This window comes from Trachinotus anak, unplaced genomic scaffold (assembly GCF_046630095.1).
Source record: "Trachinotus anak isolate AG129_WGS33_773 ecotype Australia unplaced genomic scaffold, CSIRO_AGI_Tana_v1 ptg000021l, whole genome shotgun sequence".
Lineage (NCBI taxonomy): Eukaryota > Metazoa > Chordata > Actinopteri > Carangiformes > Carangidae > Trachinotus > Trachinotus anak.
The window spans coordinates 19,705,001-19,728,026 of NW_027273872.1; the positions used below are offsets into that span (position 1 = coordinate 19,705,001).

Sequence of the window (23,026 nt, forward strand, 5' to 3'; positions counted from 1 at the left end):
ATTTCCGCCCCCTGTCTGCTCTGCTTATTGTGTTGCAGCTGACATTATCTCAACGGTGGAGTTTAACTCATCGGGGGAGCTGTTGGCCACCGGGGATAAAGGAGGCAGAGTGGTTGTCTTCCAGAGGGAGCAGGAGGTAGGAAATGCCAACAATGCAACGCTAATTATGCTGCCCTTCTGCTGAAAGGATTTGACAGCTTTGAAACATTCAAGTTGGATTGTTTGCTTTTAAATAACTAGCAGGCAAAGGGATGCATTTGAAAAGGACTGCTGGTCGGTAATTCAACAGTAAATATCTCAAAATCACAAACAACAAAAATCTCTTTATACACTAAGAGGATTTGTTCGGACCATCATTACAAACTTATGTAACGTGGAGAATCATTGCTTAAAACCACCAAAAAAGTATTCTGAAATCAAGTTAGGATCCCAGGGTTTCAAATGATGTTTCATGTGATGGAGAAGCCATAAAAGTATAGCATCTTTGAGCTGAATGTTCATTCAGCATAAATGTGGTATATAGCTGCAATGGAGCACTAGAATAAGTAGTTTTTAAGTAATCTTGCCAAAATATCTAACAATCAAGGGGATTACAGAGTGTAAAATAACATCAGTGATAATTTTTATATATTGTTAAAACAAGAAGGGCGCTGACCTCTGCCAAGCCTATGTCAAACAACATACACCAGACTGTAAAGAAAAAAAAAATACATAATTCACGGTAAATGATGCAGATTTGCTCCAAAGTTTAGTGGGTTCTTCCCTGGCCCATCACCCATCCCTCCACTACATTTGGTGCAAATCAGTTCAGTACTTTTTGTGTGATCCTGCTGACAAATAAACAGGTGAAAATATAACCTGCTTGGTAGAGGTAATATTTTGGGATTGCGATTTTGGGAAATTGGGAAACTTTTGGGATGCAATTTTTTTTTTTTTTGCTCTTGGATAAAGCAACTAGCTGTTTCTCCCCATTTACAGTCTTTGTGCTAAGCTAATCATTCATAGTTATATTTAACAGATGGATACATTATTGGTATCAATTTTCTCTCTGAACTTATGGCAAGAAAAATCGAAAACTGTTGCAGAAACTATTTAGGGCAGGATGATATGCAAAAAAAAAAAAAAAAAATCATATTGCGTTATTTTGGCATATTGCAATTGTGATTTCAGGTGAAATGATCTTTTTGCATTTAATCTTCAGTGAAAATTTTTTTAAATGATGATGTGATTTTTGGTGGGGTTTGTACCAAACAAGCATATTTATTTACATCTGAAGCATATGATTTATAGGCTCTGACACCTCTGTAGCACCACAACATTTATGGTGCTAAGAATGAACAACAATGTTGTGACACATTTTACCTTTATCAAAAAAAAAAAAAAATTTGAAGCTCCTGCAATTTAAATATTGCACTTCGCCATATCTTCCAAATTTGATGTAAAAACTGCTTTAATCCTCTGAACAGTGAACATGTCAGTCCCTTACTGTCTTTTCTCTCCTCCTCCTCATCCAGAGTAAGAGCCAGCCCCAGCGTCGAGGGGAGTACAATGTTTACAGCACGTTCCAGAGCCACGAGCCGGAGTTTGACTACCTGAAGAGTTTGGAGATTGAGGAGAAGATCAACAAGATCAAATGGCTTCCTCAGCAGAATGCCGCCTACTTCCTGCTATCCACCAATGGTCAGTCACTTAGCTAAGGCGACCCTGCTACTGCAGGAGCGACACAGGTGGAACCATAAATCTATTGTGACAGTGTTTACATGTGGTTGTGGTTCTGCTGTTGGTCACTAGAAGTGTCAGCTAAAGGCACAATTCATTCCTCACTTTGCAGAGTGGTCAGATGTGCAGCGGATGTAAAAGGAGATGTTATTAATATCACATGAAAATGTCTTTCTGACTGTCTCTGTGAACGTATTGCTGTTTTGCATGACTGAGCGAGTGCTACCAGCAGAAGTGTTGCAGATTGAGGACTTCATGCTTGGCTGCCATGGAACACACACACACACACACACACACACACACACACGTATACATATATATATATATATATATATATATATACACATATATATCAGAGCATATGCCACCACACACCATACATGCATGCTGGCTGAAACAGACAGACACATCAGCAGAGAGGCATCTTGCAGATTGTGGGCTTCATGCATGGCTGCTACAGAAGTGCTAGCAGTGGCTGGAGCAGATGGTGGAGGGTCCTGTGGCGATGGCCTCGCTGCTCTGACACCAATATTCACAGTGGAAATTAAAAAAGAAAAAAAAAAGAAAAGAGGCTACAACACTGACTGCTGCCGCCACCCCCTTCACTAGACCCAGAAGATGGGATGTAACTAGTGTTTCTGTGATGCTGAATTGAAAAGCTCCCAGATGGCTTTTTTAAGGGGGAGCGTATATTGCAGCAGGGAAATGTAGTCAACTTGTAGATTGATATCAGTGACATCAGAATCTACACAGGAGCCACCATTCATCATTCTCGCTGGCTCCTGCCCAGCTTCATGCCAGATTGGCTGCCCAACCCCCCTGCATCCATCTTGTATCTGAGAATCACTGTAGTGAGCCATGATCTAACTGTATTTTGTGTTTCTGTGTGTTTGTCTCTGTGTGTGTTTGTGTGATGTATCCATCCCAGACAAGACGGTGAAGCTGTGGAAGATCAGTGAGAGAGACAAGCGTCCAGAAGGCTACAACCTAAAGGATGATGATGGACGGATCAGAGACCCGTCGACCATCACGTCGCTACGGGTAAGAAGAGATCGCGCAAAACTATCAGGTGGAATGCCACCCAAAAAAGTCCCATATCCTCTGGTAAATGGCTCTATGCCTTGTCTTGCTGGTGTTCAAATTTTACTGAGTCAAATCGCAGGTTATGATCTGACGACAAGGGACAGATCAGAAAATGTCAGATTAATCTTGGAGGGAAACAAAAACAAATCATTTCAAGCTACAGCCTCAGAAAACTTTCAAGCTTCTTTTAGAGAAAAAGATACAAAATGGAAACTCAAGAACTGTTTCGTTTAATGATACTATAAATGTAAAATCTGAAAACATCCTGTCACTGTAATGATAATGAGAGTGGATCATTTTTAATCTTCAGAATGCACCATGAATTATACAGCTGTAAAGTCATTATGGACCCACTGCAGACAATGAAGCACACTATTTATATTTTCACGTATTTCTTTGATATCTTATTTTTATACCTATGACATACAATAGAAAACTATCAGCCAGTGATTTCTTAAATGTAATGAGAAGAATAATTGGCATAATTTCACATTTTGTAAAATGTTCTCTCTTATTGTCTATATATTATTTATTATTTATCTTGTTAATCATGTTGAGAGCATAATTCCAATAAAACCATACTATCCTCCAAACCAAGCAGGGAATAGCTTCACATTTTGGGGAAATAAGCTTGTTCTCTTTCTTGCCAAGAGTTTGCCACCATTCTCATGTCTGTACAGTAAATATGAAGCTAGAGCCAAGAGCTGGTTAGCTTACAAAGACAGAAAGTGGGGAAACAACTAACCTGGCCCCACCAAAAGATCCAAAACATCCAGATGCCAGGAGTTACAAATATTACTAATAAAAATGTAACATGGTAAAAATGCAACTTGCCATTTTTACACTTTAGTTTTTAAAAAAAAAAATAAAACAAATGAGCTATAAAGTGTTTCTTTGCGAGGTGCTACGTGAATTTTGTCAACTTTGTTAACAAAGGCTAGCTGTTTCCCCTTGTTTTCAGTCTTTATGCTAAGCTAAGCTAAGTGCCTGCTGGCAGTGGCTTGTTATTGAGCACACAGACATGAGAATGGTATCAATGAATCAATCACTCACTCTCATCTAACTCTTGGCAAGAAATCAAATGCGTGTATTTCTCAAAACATTTAGCAGAATAGGAAGGCCAAAGTGCCAATGCTCTGAATGCACCTGCCTCTCTAGAAAGGCATGCTGTTATTAGGCATTTTGACTTGAAAGTGAAACAGCTGAATGGAATTCAATTCAGACATTAATTTGATCTTTCACACACATTTTTCCTATTGTGTCACCTCCAAACTGTTGTGTGAGAAAGGTCTGTCCTCAGTTTGCACAGTGAGTAGACTGAAGTCTAAATGAGCAGAGTAAATCAACATTTAGCATTCAGTCATTATTCTGTGATAGCCTTTAATCCTGCGCAAACATCTTAGCAACACATACTGTTATGTATCTGTGGAAGTTGACACAGTTTCTCTTTAAAAAAAAAAACCTGCTGAATATCATCTGCTCATTTTCAGTGCTGATAAATGATAGTCTGACACCATCCACTGAGCTATCTTTGGACATTTTTGAACTTAGGCTGGCAGAGGAAAGTGAGAATGAGTGATCGATATGTGCACTGAGGTGAAGACCATGAGAGGATCATCCTCTCGCTCTGTCTCTCATTCTTATCACTCCACTACCACTTTCATTTTCACACAAAGCAGGCAGGCACGTAGGGCACTGTGTGTGTGTGTGTGTGTGTGTGTGTGTTCATGTGTGTGTGTGTCTGCCATAGTAGATTAGTGCTGTGTTCAGCGTGTCTGTCCCTCTTTGTCTGGCTGGCCAGGGGATCATAGCAACCTGGAGGACAGGCTGGGACTGTGGCAATCCTGTTTAGAGGCTGTGAAATCTGTGCAGGGCGAGAAAACAGAGGAGGAGAGAGGAACTCAAAACAATATTAGTCTAAAGTGTAGCCAAAAAAAATCTCATGCGACCTCTGGTCTCCTTAAATCATAAAGTATGTGTAAAAGATGTAGAAGATGATTTAATCTGTTTGGGATGTGCTGCTTTAAAAAGGAGAAACTGCATTTAAATTTCAAGTTGCAGATATATTTCTAATAGAAGTTACTTTTTAAAGAAAGAACATATTTATTTAAAATTCTGTTTTACATACTATAAGGAAGGGGATCCATGGGGTTGTTGTGGAGGTGCAGGGGCAAGCTGAACAGTGTAACTGTCAGTGTTTGGGGTTATGGGTTAATACGGTCCGTGTCTCTCTGGACAGCCAGTGAAAGACATGGAAATGAAGTGACACCCATGGAGATACAGCAGCCTGCTGGGCTGCCATGTCTCTCTGTCAGTGCCAGCAACGGACGAGGGGAAAAAGGGAAGAAGCAGTCGATTTGTTCTCCTCTCTCCCTCCCCTCCCTTCTCTCTTTGTCTGGGTTTTATCTGGCCAACGGGGGGCTGCATGCAGACTGGTTGCTGGGTGTCTTTGAAGCCCGAGCTGCACTGTGCAACTGTGTGTGTTTGTGTGAGTGTGTGTGTGTGTGTGTGTGTGTGAGAGAGAGAGAGAGAGAGGGCTCGTCTTAATTCTGCAGAGTTCAGTTATCATTCCTCTGCAGGGCCTAGCGATGCCCTCAGGCCATCTCTCTTTCCACCTCCTTTTGCTTTCTCTCTTTTTCTGTCATTCTCTCACACACACAAACAAGAGAAGAGGAGTGAGTTCTTCAGCAAGTGCGAGAGAGAGAGAGAGAGAGAGAGAGAGAGAGCGAGAGAGAGAGAGAGAAAGGAGGGGTGAGTGTGGTGTGATCACTGAGTAGCCGTGTAGCAAACAGATATTCACAGTCTGATTGAACCAGCTCATCAAACAGCCCCAGAGCCCCACAGTCGCTGTCTCTGTTTCATTAAGATTTGTGGAGTAAATGTCATTTGAACCCCTGGAGTCATTTGGTTGTGACTCATACACACACACACACAAACACACACACACACACCACACACACACACACACACACACACACACAGAAACCCACGTTGTACACCCAAGCACACAAAATGTATGCACACTGGAAACCATGTGCCTGCACAGTCACACATACACAGATAAGCTTCTAAGCCTTAAATATGAATCTTTTTTTCTTGAATATTTCTTACTTTGCATTTCCTTTCCCACTTTCCTGATTGACCTGTTTTCACCATAGGTGCCAGTGCTGCAGCCCATGGACTTGATGGTTGAGGCTACAGCCAGGCGTGTATTCAGCAATGCCCACACCTACCACATCAACTCCATCTCTGTCAACTCCGACCTTCAGACATATATCTCCACTGATGACCTGAGGGTGAACCTGTGGAACCTGGAGATCACTGATCGCAGCTTCAGTATCCTCTTATCTGTGTCTGTTCTACGTTTAGGAGCATCAACAAACTGACCGTTATTCAAACCTGTTTATGTATGAAATGCGTCACTTTTTTCAGAGCTAAAATTCAACAGTTACAATTCATCTGAGTTTTGTGTTAGCTGTCCGCTGAATTAAATTGCAATGGTCCACAGCCGCTGTCTAAAAGTCAGAGTTTGTCCTTAGTGTCCATCTCCCAGACATTGTGGACATCAAACCGGCCAACATGGAGGAGCTGACGGAAGTGATCACCTCAGCAGAGTTTCATCCCCAGCAGTGTCACACCTTTGCCTACAGCAGCAGCAAGGGCTCAATACGCCTCTGTGACATGAGACAGGCCGCACTCTGCGACAAGCACTGCAAATGTGAGTATCAAGACAGTGCATGATGGGAAAAATGATGATCAAATCTTGTAAAACACTTCTCTTTTTGTGTGATCCCTTTGTTCGATGATGTTAATTGCTGTTTTTATTTGATGGCGTCTCATCATGTTAAGTGTTAATAGAGGTAGCAGGGCTGTAGCCAAGATTTCAGAAATACTGAGGTCATTTCCTCCTGCAAAATGCCACCAATTCTTTTTTGACCAGCCCCCCAAAAAAAGGAAAAAGTTCAGTTTCTTTGTAAATTGGATGTCCCTACTCTATCATTTAAATGTTGCCTTCAAAGCCTTCTCTCTTGCAGGCTTCTGCATAAAATCATCCATGTGGAGATAAGGGGTTGCACTGTATTGAATTCAACTATTATTCAAAAACTATCAATACTGATCCATTTATTTTATTTCCTTTAGATATAAAACATTGTGAGCCACTGCATGTAACTGTAGAATGTACACTTCTTCTCCAGGCCATGAAAACACGCCAAATTCCCTGAAATAACCTCAAGGACATGACCTTGGTGTCCTCAATGATAGCTTTGTTGTAGCATCGTTATTATGATCAGCTTTTAACAAAACGGGGGGATGGAAACAGGAAAGCGTGCTGCAGGTTCATGTAAAATTGGAGATTTATGCCAAAACAAAGAGCGATGGAACTGTGGAAACACAAAGACAGACATACAAACAACATTTAAGCACCAACATTGCAAATTAACACAGTTTTTCTGCCTCAGCCCCACCTTTGTGTGGCGGTGACATGCAGCCTTCCCCCTGCTCAATATGCCAGGATTGCTAACCCATCAATACATCTGTGTGTGTGCGTGTGTGTGCATGTGTGTGTGTCAAACAATGAATGGCCTTCTCTAAAGCTTAACAACACATGCATACACTTTGGTTGAATGAATAATGACTACATTGACATTTTCGCTGAAAAATCAATGGCTTAAGAGCAATCACATTAGTCCCTCATGGACACACCTTGTTGTTCAATAATGTCAGTCATTTCCTCAGACATATTGATGCGTTCACTGAACCGCGCACTAACGCGGCCTGTTGAATTTCACATTTGCATTTATGGGTTAAATAAGAATTGGATTTGAAAAATTTGCGAGTAAATTTCAAGTTGTGGTATTCACAGCTTCCCTCTCATTGTCTGATGTTGACGTGTATTGTATGTGCCATTCCTTGACAGGTGCTTGCAGTGCGCACACACACACACAAACACACACACACACACACACACACACACACAGAGCAACAGAGCAGGCAGGTGCTCTCGTTAGCCTGAGGACGGGTTTGTTAATACCGACCTACTGTCTCCCTGCATGAACGTGTATGGCTCAGAGCGATGTATTATGCCCTCCCTCCCACACACACACACACATACATACACACACATTCTCCTTCTCTTAACACACAAAAACCTTCCTGCACCTCCTACGTAAACAACAAAAACACACAATCATACTGTACCCCTCCCACACCCATAAATCTGGGAGGCTGCTGGTATCAATCAGCGTTAGAGTGAGGATAGATGGATGGTTGGATGAGGGAGGGATGGAGGGATAGGAGAGGATTGCCAAAACGCTGAGCCCCAGGACAGAGAGAGAGGGACCGAAAAGCCCCACTGCCAACTCCCCAGGGACCCTATTATACACCCCTGGAGTGGGAGGGGAGGGAGGCAGGGACGCACACACATGCATATAAACATGCACACGCTGCACACTCCCACTCATACACAAACACTCATTCACTGACACACACACAAATCTAGAGGGGCTCAAATGGGCCTGGGACTTTGACATTGATTTGTTTTTCTCATCCCTTCCTCATCCCCCCATTTTTTCATCTCTTACGCCGCATCCCTTGTTAGACTCCCCATTGACACATCACAGAGCTATTCTCCAGGCCTCGGCTGGGGAGGGGGGAGGGGAGGGGAGGGAGGAGGGTGGTAGTGGGCATTTTTGGAGAGATGGAGAGGAGCTAGTAGAGGGGAGCTGGGGGGAGAAGAGGAGGAGGAGGAACAATAACTTGACAGCTAACGATGGAATGCCTGGCTCTCATCCCCGGGGTGTTGGCCTGCACACAGATCAGCAGCTGCCAAAATCAATATGAATCATAACCAATATTTACCCAGCATGCTGACCCACGACTGTCTCCCTAAACACACGGAGAAATAATCCTGAGAAGAAATGCAGCTGCCGCAACAAACCCCGCATCCAGGCATTGTTGTAGGTGTTATTGTTCGCTAATGACGGCCCCCGACCACACAAACAAAACCTACTTTGTGTTTTCTTGCTGCGAATGATTAAAAGACTTGCAGAAGGAGGAACGTCTCTTTTAAGCTGCGACCTCCTGCGGTGTGAAAATGTGTTTTCTTCATCAGAAGATGACTGCTTTCTGCTCTTTTCTGTCGTAGACTTTGAGGAGCCAGAGGATCCCTCCACTCGCTCCTTTTTCTCTGAAATCATCTCATCAATCTCAGACGTGAAGTTCAGCCACAATGGGCGCTATCTGATGACAAGGGACTACCTCACTGTCAAAGTGTGGGACCTTCAAATGGAGAACAAACCGCTAGAGACATACCAGGTATGGTTTCATCATGCTTTCATGCGCCTGTTGCAAAGCTAGAAAGCCTCCAAAGAGAAGAGAACTCTCAGCTGGTGAAGTTAGTAAATAACAGTTAGGCCTGGATCAAATCAAAACTTATTGATTTCAGACTAATCACTCAACATAATCTTGTTTCACTGTCAGTGTGTCATCCTTAGCGATTACCCCAGGAGGGCTTATTGAGCTGACTGTCCGGAAGAAAAGACAGATAGTGTCAGTGCTGATGCAACCTGAAGGGCAAAACCTCCCACTGTGTGGTCACTGGGGTCAGATTCATACTGTCTGATCAGGGGAAGCCATCTTAGGGCAGGTCATGATTGATCAGGCCATCAGCTGGGCTCGAGGGATTCTCCATCCAATTCCAGCCTCGCCTCCACCTGCTACCTAACATCTTAGCATAGGTCACCAGGTCTGGAGGGATTATTGAAAGTGGAACATATGGTACTGCGGCTTATGGTGGTGCGGATGACCACTGACAGGCAGTGTGGCAAACTTTAGAGGCTTGAGATGTATGATCAACATGTTTCGAGAATAATTCGAGATTTTTTTTTGTTTGCTTGTGTTTTCAGGTTCATGACTATTTACGGGGCAAACTTTGTTCTCTGTATGAGAATGACTGCATCTTTGACAAGTTTGAGTGTGTCTGGAATGGATCAGACAGGTGAGACTTCTTATCCATCCATCCATCCATCCATCCATCCATCCATCCATGTGCCTACATAACCCTCCACTCTCCTTTGTTCCTCCTTAGCGTCATAATGACCGGCTCCTATAACAATTTTTTCCGAATGTTTGACCGGAACACCAAACGTGACGTCACACTGGAAGCGTCCAGAGAAAACAGCAAACCCAGAGCCATTCTCAAGCCTCGCAAGGTACAGCAACTGTCATCAATACATGTTAACCTATATCTAGTCAAAGACAACTGGATTTGCTGGGTTGTAATGCCTGAGACTCCCTACCAGTCACAGTTACTGAAGATGTTCCTTGGATAAATGTTGAAATGTCTTCACGGATAGAACAGAAACACCTTTGATGACTGATTGATTTTCTAAGTAATCTTTCACTCAAATATGCCAGTTATTCAGTGGTTGCACCTTCAAAAATATGAATATTTGCTGATTTCCTTTGTATTCTATGTTAGTAAACTTTTGGACTGCTGGTCAGACCAAACAAGCAATTTAAATCTGTCAACCTTTGTTCTTGGAACTTGTGACAGGCGTTTTTCACAATTTTCTGACATTTTTTTTACACCAAAAACTATTAGATTAGTCGAGACAATAATCAACAGACTAATTGATAGTGAAAGTTGTTAATTGCAGTCCTAAAAAATCCACTTGTTTTTAAATGAGTATTTATGGATTTCCTGTAACCTTAATGAGTAACACCCACAGTGCAGAATTCGGAAATGTATGTACTAGGCATGAGTCGTAGCAGGAAAGTGACATGATAAATAAAAAAATTAAATACACTTTGTTCTTAGTAAAATCAATCATATGTTTGGTTCAGAGAGAGTAGGGTATGCAACAAGGGACCATAAGCCAGTTATGTGGTGTGCATCCTGTCCACCAGGCCACAGGGGTGCCACACTCATTAATATTTTTGATTTAACAATAGGTCATATGACTATGTGTAATGTCAGGTGTCACTCAAAGTGGGGATCACAGAGAAAATGATCAATAGTGTCTTTCAGCCCACGGTTTTAGCACTGGCTAGAAACATGACTCTGAATGAATGCTAATGTTGCTCTGCGTCTCCTGTATGTGCAAATAGGCAACTGAATGTTAACACATATGCCACATCTACTCGTTTGTCAGAGTTGTGTTTGAGAGCTTCTTCTGCTGCCCCCAAGTGGCCAAATACACCAATCACACTTCTAGTCCTACACATTTGCAATTAGAAACATGGTTCAAACATTAACATACTAAGCCAGTTTTGGAGATTTGTGCTATTACTTTTGGTGCAGATATCTGTATCAACTGATTGTATATTAATTGTTATATAATTCTGGCTTTGAATGGTTGTCTATGGGAATTGAGCAAAACATGATGCTATCTCAAAAAGGCATGCAGTTTAATGCAATTTCACCACTAGGGGGCACTATGGTAATAAAACAAACATACAGTACAGAGAAATACTACTGAGATCCAGATGGCTGGAAACATGGTTCCACTTTTAAAATGTCAAGCATCACCAGACCATATGAGCGTTTAAACTGCTTGTTGATATCCCTTATAATAATTGAGTATAATATATTATTTGTATAATAATTTCTTACGAGCTGTACATGCAATTACTAATATCTGAAAAATTGTAAGCTACAGAAATGACAGAAATCAGTGGCCCATGATGAAAATCTTCACATGGAATTGTTGTAATAGCACCACCAGTTATTAATGTTTTTTTCTACTAATACTTTTATACATATATTTTTTCATATATGTTCATGTCCCTTGTCACCAGCAGCGACAGCAGCATATTCAGCGACCACACGCATTTTCTTCAGAAAATGTAGATGGTCTAATTTATACTTTAAAATCACATCTTAACGCCTCTTTATCCCATTTGTTGCCCTCCAGGTGTGTGTAGGTGGGAAACGCCGTAAGGATGAGATCAGTGTAGACAGCTTAGACTTCAGCAAGAAGATCCTTCACACCACGTGGCACCCACATGAGAACATCATTGCTGTCGCTGCCACCAACAACCTCTACATCTTCCAAGACAAGGTCAACTAAAGGGCAATCTGGCCCCTGTTGACCCCTGGCCCCCACACATGTTAGGGGCTGCGGGGAGAGGTAGGGTTGGAGAAGCAGAGAGATGGAGCCCTTATCTACATCCTTCTCCTCCTCTCCCTGTGTCTTGTTGCTGCTGGTCTTGAATTCTGCCGCTTGGCTGAGTATCCAGTGACTGAAGTGGGGTAGTGGACAGTATCAATTTTGGGAAGCGGGGAATTGACACAACCTGGATACAACCTGAGGAGAAAGAGTCCTTAAAATCAAGAATGGACTTTGATTCTTCAATGTGACTTAAAATTTAATTTATTTAGCCATGCGGACACCTGTGGAAGTGAACCTTGTGCATTTATGCAACAAGAGGATTGCTGCATGAATAACATGATGTAGCAGCCCTCTGGACCCTGAAGAAAGGGGCTGATGTGGGTACACTCGACATAAAATAGAGCACACAGACAGAAACCAAGCTTACATGACAGTGGCTCACTGTCATGTAGCAACAGTGCCCCTTCTCTCTCACTCTGCTCATGCTACAGTGCATGTGATCAAAGTTTCGGACAGTGCAACCTGCTGCAGAATTCCTACTGAAGAGGAAGAGACTGTTAATCTCTGACCCCAGAAACTGAGTTTCTCTCTGCCTGTGACACAACACGGTCAGTCTTTCTAGCACCAATTCTGTCTCCCTGCTGAGACTGCTGTAGTCTGTAATGTGAATGAAGCCCTTCCAGGCTGTGTCAATGGTTTTATTTAATGCTGTTGTTTTATTGAGTCCTTCTCTCGGTCAGTGAGTCTGTTTAGAAGCTGTGGTGCCTTCTTTTGGTATGTGGGGGTTTGATGTAGTGGGTGCGGGAGGGGGGAGGGGACTGAGTACAAGGCAGGAGTGTGAATGTTTCAAATGAAATGTTAAATTAGGAAGTTTTCTTTTGTTTTTGTTTTCTTTTTTTCCCTCTCTTTCTCTCTCTCTATAAACAAAAACAAAAAAAGCTCCACTGAGGTCCCACGTGGAGAAAGTGCTTAAAGCAGTGTAGTCACGATTACATTAAAGCACCGGCTACATGCTTGTGAGTTCAGGGGAGGACGCTGTGATGTGTACAAAGTCATTGTTGCTCTTATCACATAGCAGTCGGTCAGATGTCATCAATTTGCCAGAGACACGACAAAGCCACAATAAAACGTTTTTGCAAAATGCTGAAAAGAAAAATTAAATCCTGCATTGCTCACCACGTTTATTTGAATAGTGCTGAAAATGATCTGTAGATGGTGAAACTGTAAACTCTTCATGTCCAATATTACTGAAAGTCAACTTCAGATTTCTTGGCGTAACATAATGCTAGCCTAGCTCTTGATCTTGTTTTTGCATGCGTTGGATCTGGATCTGATGAAGCTGATAGCCTGAATATAGTTATTTAAACATCTACAGATCATCTGAGGCACTATGCAAAATGTTTCTTGCTTTGTCCAGAAGGAACCAGTTTAAAAATGTTTGATTTAAGGTTGCTGCGGTGCCTGTGCACGTTCCTCCTCTTGCTCAAGATGGGTGACGTGAAACAGTAGCAGGTTGTGTTTCAGCACTTGACTCTCTGATCTCACTTGTCTCAGATTTGTGTTATGAGCCAGCTCCCATAAAGGAAAGCAGTCAAAGGTCTAAGTGAACTCTGTGAAATCAGGGAATTATTAAGTGTGATTCCTTTAAACAGTAATGTCTTCTAGACAACCTCCTTTGTGACACTTCTAATTGAAACAAAAAAAACTTTTATAGCTCAGAATGTATTGAAATGCAATTAATTACCATGCAGTCTTTATGCTTACTGGACTTTCTTTGAATAAAAAAGAATAAAGATGTGCAACTTCAAATCCTGATTGTTGGACTTCCTCTGTTAAGGATGTTGACTCAATTAATATACAATGGCAAGAAAAGTAAGTGAACCCTTTGGAATTATCTTTATGTAAAAAATATGGTAAGCTCTTCACCTGAGTTACAAGTACTGAAAAACACAATCAATTTTAACTAATGACACTACCGAGAAGATTAAAACATTCAGCGTAGGTTGGAAAAGCTATGTAAACCCTTCAGTTAATGACATGAAGAAAAGCTCACTGGAGTCAGGAGTTATCAAACCTGGAGTCCAATCCTTTAAAACAGGCATAAGGTGTAGGTTACAGCTACTATGACTTATAAAAACACTTAAACCTTTGAGTTTGCTGTTGACAAGAAACATCTGCCATTGTTAACCATGCCTCACAAAAAAGATCTCAGAAGATTTGGGGTCAAGAATTATGGATTTTCATGAAGCTGAAAGGATAACGATGTCATTATGCGGAGAGTTTTAGATATTCGTCAGTCCACAGTCTAACAAACTGCCTATAAATGGAGACAATTCAGTTCTGTGGCTACTCTCCCATGAAGTGGCCATCGAGCTAAGATGACTCTAAAAGCGAAATGTAGAATGATCAGTAATATAACACTGAATCTCAGAGTTACAGCCTCAGGCTTCAAGGAATCATTGGAGCTGGTTTACATCTCTGTTCATGAGTCTACCATACACACATCATGGTGCATGGTTACATGGAGCATTATGTCCTGCCAAAGACACCACAGAGAGAAGCCACTTCCCCTCCAAAAAAAATACAAAAACAAAAAAATACATGCCTGAAGTTTACCAACGAGCACCTTGACTCTACTGGGAAAATGTTTTGTGGACTAAAGAAGCTGAGGTTGAACTGTTTAGAATGAACATGCAGCACTATGTATAGTGTAAAAAGAGCACTGCACACTAACATGAAAGCATCATCCCAGAGGTGAAGCACAGTGGAGGGAGCACGATGACTTGGCAGCGATTTGCTGCCTCTGGGCCTGGACAGCTCGACATTATCGAGGGGAAAAAGAATTCCCAAGCTGAGTGATGCAGCAGGACACTGACCCTAAACAGCAAACTAAAATGACTTCAAACAAAGAAAAAACACCTGTTGGATTGTTTAATCCCACAGAGATGCTGTGGAATGACCTGAAGAGAGCTGCTCGCATCAGACATCCTAAGAATATGCCTGAGCTGAAGCAGTTCTATACAAAGAATGGTCCAAAATCCCTCCAGAGCATTGAGCAGGTCTGATCAGCAGCTAATGGAAGCGTTTGCTAGAGTGCCAAAGAAAGTTCAAACAGTTATTATATCCAATACTTACTTTTTCTACCAGTACTGTAAATGTTTAATGAGTGTGTTCAATAAAGGCACAAAAGATTATAATTGCTTGTGTGATATTAGCTTAGGGACCATTAATGCAGGAAACCAGGTCATTCCAAAGGGTTCACATACTTTTTCTTGCCAGTAAGTCTAGTGTATAACATCTTGACTATGTTTATTGCCACTTATGGTGCAAGGGTGCCCTCATGTGGACAAAGAGCAAGACATGAGGGCAGTCTAGCTAAGGAGCAAAGGAGGAGACATCATTTTCATTAACTGGACACAGTTGGTTGATTTCAAATGACTGGCAGCTGTCACAGTTTTCTTATTTTCTTCCGATTACAACTTATACTTATTTATCATTTTAAGAGCAGAAAAACAGCTTCCAAATGAAGGTTGCTGACGCACCCAAATAGCTCATACAATAAACAAATGACAAGATTCATCTGGATTGCTGATGTATGCTTCAAATGTTGTAATGCCTGTTTTGATTTTAATAAATTGCCTTTTCTGTAAAGACACTGATTTGGTGCCAATCAACAGTTAAGCATCAATATCTCTTAACTCTGCAAGGAAAACCTTACTGTAATGGCCACTAATTCTCAGTCATCTATACAAATTAGAAATCTAATACATTCACATGTCGTACTGTGCACATCACGCAGAGTTTCTCTAATTGGCCCCGTGAGGCTGTGGTCTACGCACATCTTGTCAGCTGGGGACAGCAGCTGTCAATCAAACAGCATCTTTATAACCAGCTGCAGAAGCTGCATCATTGCGTCTCGGGATAAGTCCAGAGACAGACAAGAGCTCCACTTTGACAACTGACTGTCAATCCATACGTTCTCTGATACAATTATTACAACAGGTTCAGATTTGGTGAGGACATTTTTATGGACATATTTTGCCAAACCTGTCTTTAGGCTGCTTCAGTTTTTGGAAATCTTCTACCCAGAACTCTTTATTATCTCCTGGCTGCCTTTGATTTTTTTGTATCTTTTCCTCTGATATCAGATCATCATCTTTCTGGAGAGGATGGATAAGTTGAGTGGGAACAATATGACTGTTGTGAACAGCTCCATAGACAAGTGGCCATTCAATGAACGTGGCTCGTTCCATCACCTGCACCCTGGGGAGCTGAGGGTCCTGGTGCCAGCTATCCTGGGAGTCATCTGTGTCTTAGGTGTGGCTTGTAATCTCACTGCGATGGTCATCTTGTTCGCAAATGCACATAAGGGCAAACTGTCTCTCATCAACTCCCTCATCTTCAACCTGATGTTTGCGGACGGGCTGGTGCTTGCGTTTGCCATGCCGTTTAGGGCTGCTTCCTACTCAAAAACCAGCTGGAATTTGGGATGGGTGGTGTGCAAGACGGCCGACTGGTTCCTTCAGTCCTGTATGGCTGCGAAGAGCTTCACAGTGGCAGTCATGGCCAAAGCTTGCTACCGCTATGTGTCCAACCCCACCAAGCAAGTGAGCATCAACCTAGGCTCCATCCTGGTGGTGCTTTTCTTCATCTGGCTGTCCGCCTGCTCTGTCACCATCCCTCACTGGCTGTTTGCTACGCTGCAGAGGGAGATCCGTGGGGTGGTGTGTGTGCTGATGGTTCCTCCTAAAGCCCGCAATTTCATGACTGTGTACGTCAAAGCATACCCCCTGGGGGTGTACTGTGCACCTCTCAGCTTTGCCCTGATGTATTTCTGGAAAGCCTACGGCCAGTGCCAGCGCCGCTCCAGTAAGACTCAGAATCTGCGTACACAGATCAGATCCAGGAAGCTCACCTTGATGTTATTCAGCCTGACTGTGGCTATGGCTATTCTCTGGCTTCCTCAGTGGGTGGTGTGGGTTTGGGAGCATCATATAGCAGAGAAAGAAATTGAAGGAGCTCAGCCTCTCCTCTCCTCTCCTCCCCTTCTTCTAACACTCTCAGCTCAGGTGCTCACATTCTCTCTGTCGTTAGTGAACCCTCTCATCGTCCTCTCCCTCTCTGAGGAGTTCAGAGAGGGGTATAGGGGGCTGTGGAGGCGCCTCACCCTGCGCAAACAGCCTCCACAGAAGCCAAAACCCGGACCTCACAACCCTACCAATCTACAGTCGCCTTGCCCCAGACCAGAGACCTCAGGTCAGCTGAGAGGGGAGAGAAGCCTTCGATCAAGCTCCAGCCAGAGTCCCAGCAGAGACGCTCAACTCCAGCTGGAACAAGGTGGAGGACAAGGAGGGGTAGGAGGAGGAACAGAAGTAGACAGGGTGAGCCTCAAAGATGGGATTGTCTTGCCTGATTTGGAGCAGTTCTGGCACGAAAGGGAGACAGGATCAAACACAGAGGAAAATGATCCTGTGCCGTGGGAGCATCAGAGCAAAGAGGGCAAAAAATAACGTCCACCTCACTAAAATCCTCAGACAGCAACAGCTTCATCAACAGACCTTGGTTGAATGGACTGGTCAGTGCTACATCATAATTCATTTGTATTCTGTCAACATGTTTATGATATTATTCAAAGGTGAGAAGGGCAATGAGTGTGGTGACAAAGGTGAACTACAAATAGAGCAGTATATAAGATAAACTCTGCAGTGTCTTTTTGTTGTTTAATGAGGAAGTACTAGATTATAATTATAGTTATAATTAGTTTAAGTGTGACTTTTGGTGGCTGTAAATTACAAAAAGTTAATGTGAATTGCAGATTTCTTGACAAATCTGGACATGATCTTTTTAAGACTAGGGATGCTAAACAATGCTTTTCATTTCATATTTTAAAAATTACATCTGAATTGGAGGCACAGTAAATATCAACATCTTAAATGTGTTTGGCGCCCATGTGCAACCTTTTTCAGTAGTGTATATACCCTGTTAGTCTTACAAAGTGATGTGAATGCAGTTTTCATGTGAAAAAAAATTGGTGTTTCCCGCCGCTCTTTTTGTGAGAGAGATTATTCTTAATCATTGTGAATCTGAATGACCATTGTTAACAATAAAGACAATTCTAAAAAAAAAATGTAGCTTGTCTTTGATAAAATTGTCTTGCAGTGTCAAAAATTGATCAGATGAGATGAAAAATATGGAAGCACAGCAACAGTGTAGTTGTATGTGTGTATCGGTACTCGATCTTCCTGTTTAGGTCAAGGCAAGAATGTACAGTCTTTGTAAATGATTAAATCAATAGGCGTGTTTCCAGTAAACTGCTTGATGAGCAATTTGAAAGTGTGAAGTTAAAAACGGGTACTGGAAAATGTGAATATCAAAAAAAAAACACTCCAAAAATTATACACTAAGATGAGGTGTTTTTTTCAGACTATTTGACAAAGCAATATTTCGCAAAAGTGAAATGTAAACACTTTTTTCACATTCAAGTTGTGGCGCCTACCATACCACGCCCCAGGGAGCCAGCCAACTGAGAGGCAGACTGCTGGAAATCCATCAAGTTTACATGGAACGGTATTGCGATAGGAGAAAATCCAACTTTATTCACGACATAACTCAACAGAAACACAGACCATTCACAATAGTGTTTTGTTGACTTGAAAAAAACGCTTCTATTTTGTGCAAAACTCCAATGGCAATCTGCGCTTGACACACATACAGAGGCACACAAGTTAAGTCTTAATGAGACCCATCAGACATCAGTGGATGGTCTCCTGCTGACACAGCCATTAAAATATATTCTCATAAGGGCATTCATTAGAATTTTCATGGGTTTAATTAGAGGTAAAGAGCTGTCGTCTGAACTCAAAGTCATTTCAGTGGACTCACCTCTGTGGGAGCCTCATAAGGAATTCTCTCTTCATTGATCTGAATGCACAGGATAGGTCAAAGTCTCACAGTTAAAGGGATAAACAACATGAGAGGAAACTGTGCCTAAGCTGATCTGTGATCAATTTGTCTGTCTGCTGTAACAGCAACCCAACTGTGATCAACTCTGAAGCCACATGCAAATAATACTCTAAAGGACCCACTTTTGTAATTGTACTGACATGACCTATGTGGGTTAAGTATATAGTGAGGTCTGCAGAAGGAGAGCAGAAGAAAATTTAGGATGTTGTTACCTAACACCTTTTTTTACTCCCTCCTCTCCCTTATGACATTCTCCTCTCATTAATCATTTATGTTGACCTTTTATTGCCAGAGGCAAGTACCGCAATCAGAGCAACACTTAACTATATAACCCACCATCAGTCCCTGGGGTAGTGACCTGGCCATAAACACTGAAGGCAAAAAAGCAATTCACTCACTTGCACTGAAATGGTAACCTTCAGTGTATGAACAGAGAAATTATTAAAGGTAAGAGTACAACAATAACAGATGTGGACAATGATGACAATTGTCTCACTATTTTTAACTACACTTCATGAACACCTCTTGCATTCACTACTTTTTGACACCTCTGGCATTTACTCTGGTAAATGAGCCAGTAAATCTGCAACTGTGGGATTTCAGGGAAGTAAGCCCTGAAGCTGCTGATCAGTGGCAGACAACTGGTGCAATCCAGGCCATCAAACATTTGAGACAATTAAATGCCCGTGTTCCCGTGTTAGACCAGCCCCGGTGTTTTCACTTGTTTTGCCTAATTAGATCAGGCATGTGTGGGAGCTGGACTGACACCTCCCTTGGTTGAATCATTACTTTCATTGACTGACTGAAGTGTAATGTAGCACTGTGGGTTGTTCCGCAAAAAGTAATCTGCAGCTTCTATGCTACAAAGCTACTGCTGTGCTATACTGATTTTCCAGTAAGTATGTAGCATACAATAAAATCAGTATTTACAATTTTGAACAAATATATAATAGCAGTATAAATATATAAATTATATAATAAATATAGCATCAAACAACAAATATGGACATCAAACAAATTGTGATTTTGGAATGACATTTTCAATTGCACTATACCACAAAGCGAGAGCAAGATTTAACATTTATTATTTATATTACATTCCTGTAGCTGTCTCACCATCACCTCCAATTTATTCATTTATTTAGCTGAGCCGCTCACAGCTCATCCAATTCTCCTGCAAAACAATGTGCATCATTGGTGCACTCAAACACGCAATTAAGCATTTGCAAAGTGACTGCTGGGTATACTTCAGTTAATAATTAACTTGGCCAGTGGCCAGCAGGTCAGACTGTGGTTGTACTGGGCAGCTTTCAGGTTTGAATGTGAGCACAGCCTTCCAGTAAAAGAAAAGTTGCCTCTCAGTGAAATTACCCTGAATAAAAAAAAACAGTAATAAATGAATTTATAATCGATCAATAAATTAATGCATTTCATACTGTCAATATGGTACCACAAAGTAAGTGGTAAATTTAGATTATGCACCATCACTGACAGCTGTACACCTGCTCTGTTCCATTATGAGAATTTTTGAAGACACTTTATACTGCATAAATTTTACATTTCGTGGCTCTGAGGCTCTCTTCTTCTTGGATGGCTGATTTCTGAGTGATTGAATTAGAATACAGCAGATTTCAGATAAACACTCAGAGAAACCAAATCCTGCAAGGCTGGATGGTGGGTCCAGAAAGGCCAGGTTTGGGGCATTGCTGAGGGTGGTGACTGCTTCGTTGTGACATCACCAAGTTGCGAAGTCCTGACGGCTCATTTAAAGGCACAGTTTCATACCTAGACCTGCTTTATAATAAAAACGACATAGAAATCTTTCTTTCTAAGTACAGGACCTTCAAATATAGCGGAAAGTAAATGTAGTGCACTAAGTAGCAAATCTGCTGGAACATAGTATTGGTGACTTTTTGGAATATTTTACGGCAGAATAATTTGATATGGAATGACAGAAAGAAACAAAAAGAAATCAGGGACTGATTGAGAGAAAATTGGTGAAAAAGGCAGAGATAATCAGTATTACAAGTGGAAAAACAACTCAGGCTTAATTAGGTCATTATGCAAGGCAGGGGAGCTTTCAGCAGGTGAGATCCTCTCTTCACTGCCCTCCTGGCTGTGCCCTCCCCCCCTCTGTGAGGGGAGGTGGGGGTGTCACCCCTGCGTTTTTTATCCCTCAGCCAATCATCATCTCTAATAAATGAAACTCCACAGGAAGTGACACGCTAGCTAACACTAATTATGCTCAGCAGGAGAGGCTGGCTGCAATTAAGCCACATGCTTAAACCTTTGCCTGCCAATGTCTCGTCTCCCTCAGAGGCACAGCTACCTTCACCTCCCTTTGGTCCTGTGGAAGATCGCCTAGCTCTTCAGTCCTCAGAGTGTGTGTGTGTGTGTGGTTGTTTTTGTGTTGGTGAAGGGTTGGTTCAGGGGGTCTGACCTTGGTATTTAGCTGCCTTTTGATTAGAATAAATCAGAGAGCTTTCATCTCATTGAAGGATGTGGAGATCTAAAGGGCAGGCACCTTTCAGCACTTTCCAGCAGTTAGAGGGGGTATCATTTAAACCTATACACTATCGATCTATAACTGATTTAAAAAGCTGAGGGGAAATAATGTAAATGCACAGAATAACATTTTAACTCCATTGCAGCCGCGCACATTTGACCACACACTAAAACCTGCTGCACTTTAACATCAAAGGCCGTTTCTAGTAACAACACACAAACAAAAAGTTTCCACATAATGTGAACCCAGGAAATGTTGTGAATGTACCTTTTTCATTTGGCATTAAACTGACTGTTTATTTCAATGTTTAAAACACACGCTAAATGGAAAAGTTCTGGTGTCTTTTATGATCAGTAAATACAGTAGTTTTACAGAGTTTTTGTCAGTCCAGTAGATGCAGCAAAGTTGATTTAAAGCTGCTCTAATCAATAATTTTGACAATAACTAAATTTAATCAGAAAGGAGTTGCTTGCAGTGATGAAATCAAAGACACTCTCTGTCCTCCACTCTGCAGGTCCCCTCAGCTGAGTGCAGCACTTTAATGTCTTTTAGCTCATTGTTGTGTTTTTTTAGGCCTGTTTTGGCTCAGTCTCACACCACTCTCACTGGGCGGTTTTCAGACGCAGGTCGCAGCTGGTTTTAGAGAAGAAGCTGTGATAAACCCAGCTTTTTCTACTTCCTGTCCAGCACCAAACAACAGACAGGACAAAGGTAATAACCAGCTGGTGAACAGTGGGTCATTTCCCAGCTAAAGAGAGATTTCTCTCAGTGTTGTTGGTCAGAGAGTAAATAATGAACTTACCGAAAAGGCTTTGCCAAAGAGAGGACTCTACATGAACGTCAATGCTGCTCCATGAGTAATTTATCCATTGTTTGCTAACCCCTTTCTATTGTTAACTTTATATTGTGTGGTGTTGTGTCTTAAATCTGATGCTAAAGTCAGTACACTCACATGCAGTCTCCCCACTGCCTTGGCGTGTTAATTTCAACAGGATAGTCACCGCCGTACTCGTCAGTGTGAACGCACTTATACATTGAAAATGTGTTAGTACGGCAGTAGCCTACGTGAACTGACCATTAGTGTTGTTTCCGGGTTTATTAAAAAGTATTTTTTTCCCAAACATTTTGAAAAAAAAGAGGAATCTTTACGATTTCTATATATTATTCTTATATATGTTTAAGAGTGACTGTTGTCAGCCAAACTGTGTCCTGTTAAGAGGAAACACATTCCACATGGTGAGCAGTTCTATGAGTTATAAAAAAGTTATTATTTAAAAAAAAAAAAAAAAAATAGTGAATATTATTTTCCCCCAGGCGTGTTAGCAGAATCTATCTGAGCACAGTTATGTCAATACAAAACTTGTAGTATGAGCCGAGAGTACATGGAATTACTATTAGAGAATACCCGATCAATTAGTTGTTATTGTGTGTTACAGACTCATCTTTTTTTCTTTTTATCTTTTCAGCTAAACACCAGTTTAATATATTTATACAGTGCTGCGAGATCATTAGCAGGTTGTTTGGCTGTAAAAACTGTGGCAGAAGCAGAACATACTGAAAGGTGCAACAATTCCAATGTGCTCTTGAGAGTGTTCAAATACTAGTCTGAACAAGATTATATAAAGTAACAAAACACAAGCCG

The 23,026-nt window shown here is 41.7% G+C and overlaps 2 protein-coding genes across 4 annotated transcripts in view; both read left to right on the plus strand.

Moving 5' to 3' along the window:
* ppp2r2ba (protein phosphatase 2, regulatory subunit B, beta a) overlaps nucleotides 1-13,724 on the plus strand; it is a 45,051-nt gene extending 31,327 nt beyond the window's left edge. For all 3 annotated transcript variants that reach the window (XM_071457435.1, XM_071457436.1, XM_071457437.1), the window contains exons 2-10: nucleotides 39-136; nucleotides 1,515-1,680; nucleotides 2,648-2,760; nucleotides 5,961-6,138; nucleotides 6,356-6,520; nucleotides 8,948-9,117; nucleotides 9,708-9,799; nucleotides 9,890-10,013; nucleotides 11,718-13,724. In XM_071457435.1, the coding sequence (XP_071313536.1) occupies nucleotides 39-136; nucleotides 1,515-1,680; nucleotides 2,648-2,760; nucleotides 5,961-6,138; nucleotides 6,356-6,520; nucleotides 8,948-9,117; nucleotides 9,708-9,799; nucleotides 9,890-10,013; nucleotides 11,718-11,873 (1,262 nt within the window). In that variant the 3' untranslated portion in view covers nucleotides 11,874-13,724. The remainder of the gene's footprint in view (nucleotides 1-38; nucleotides 137-1,514; nucleotides 1,681-2,647; nucleotides 2,761-5,960; nucleotides 6,139-6,355; nucleotides 6,521-8,947; nucleotides 9,118-9,707; nucleotides 9,800-9,889; nucleotides 10,014-11,717) is intronic.
* Nucleotides 13,725-15,942: 2,218 nt separating this feature from the next.
* gpr151 (G protein-coupled receptor 151) lies at nucleotides 15,943-17,556 on the plus strand. The gene has a single exon (XM_071457438.1). It carries the CDS (start codon nucleotides 16,085-16,087, stop codon nucleotides 17,423-17,425), a length of 1,341 nt encoding a protein of 446 aa, XP_071313539.1. The 5' UTR covers nucleotides 15,943-16,084; the 3' UTR covers nucleotides 17,426-17,556.
* The last annotated feature ends 5,470 nt before the right edge of the window (nucleotides 17,557-23,026 follow it).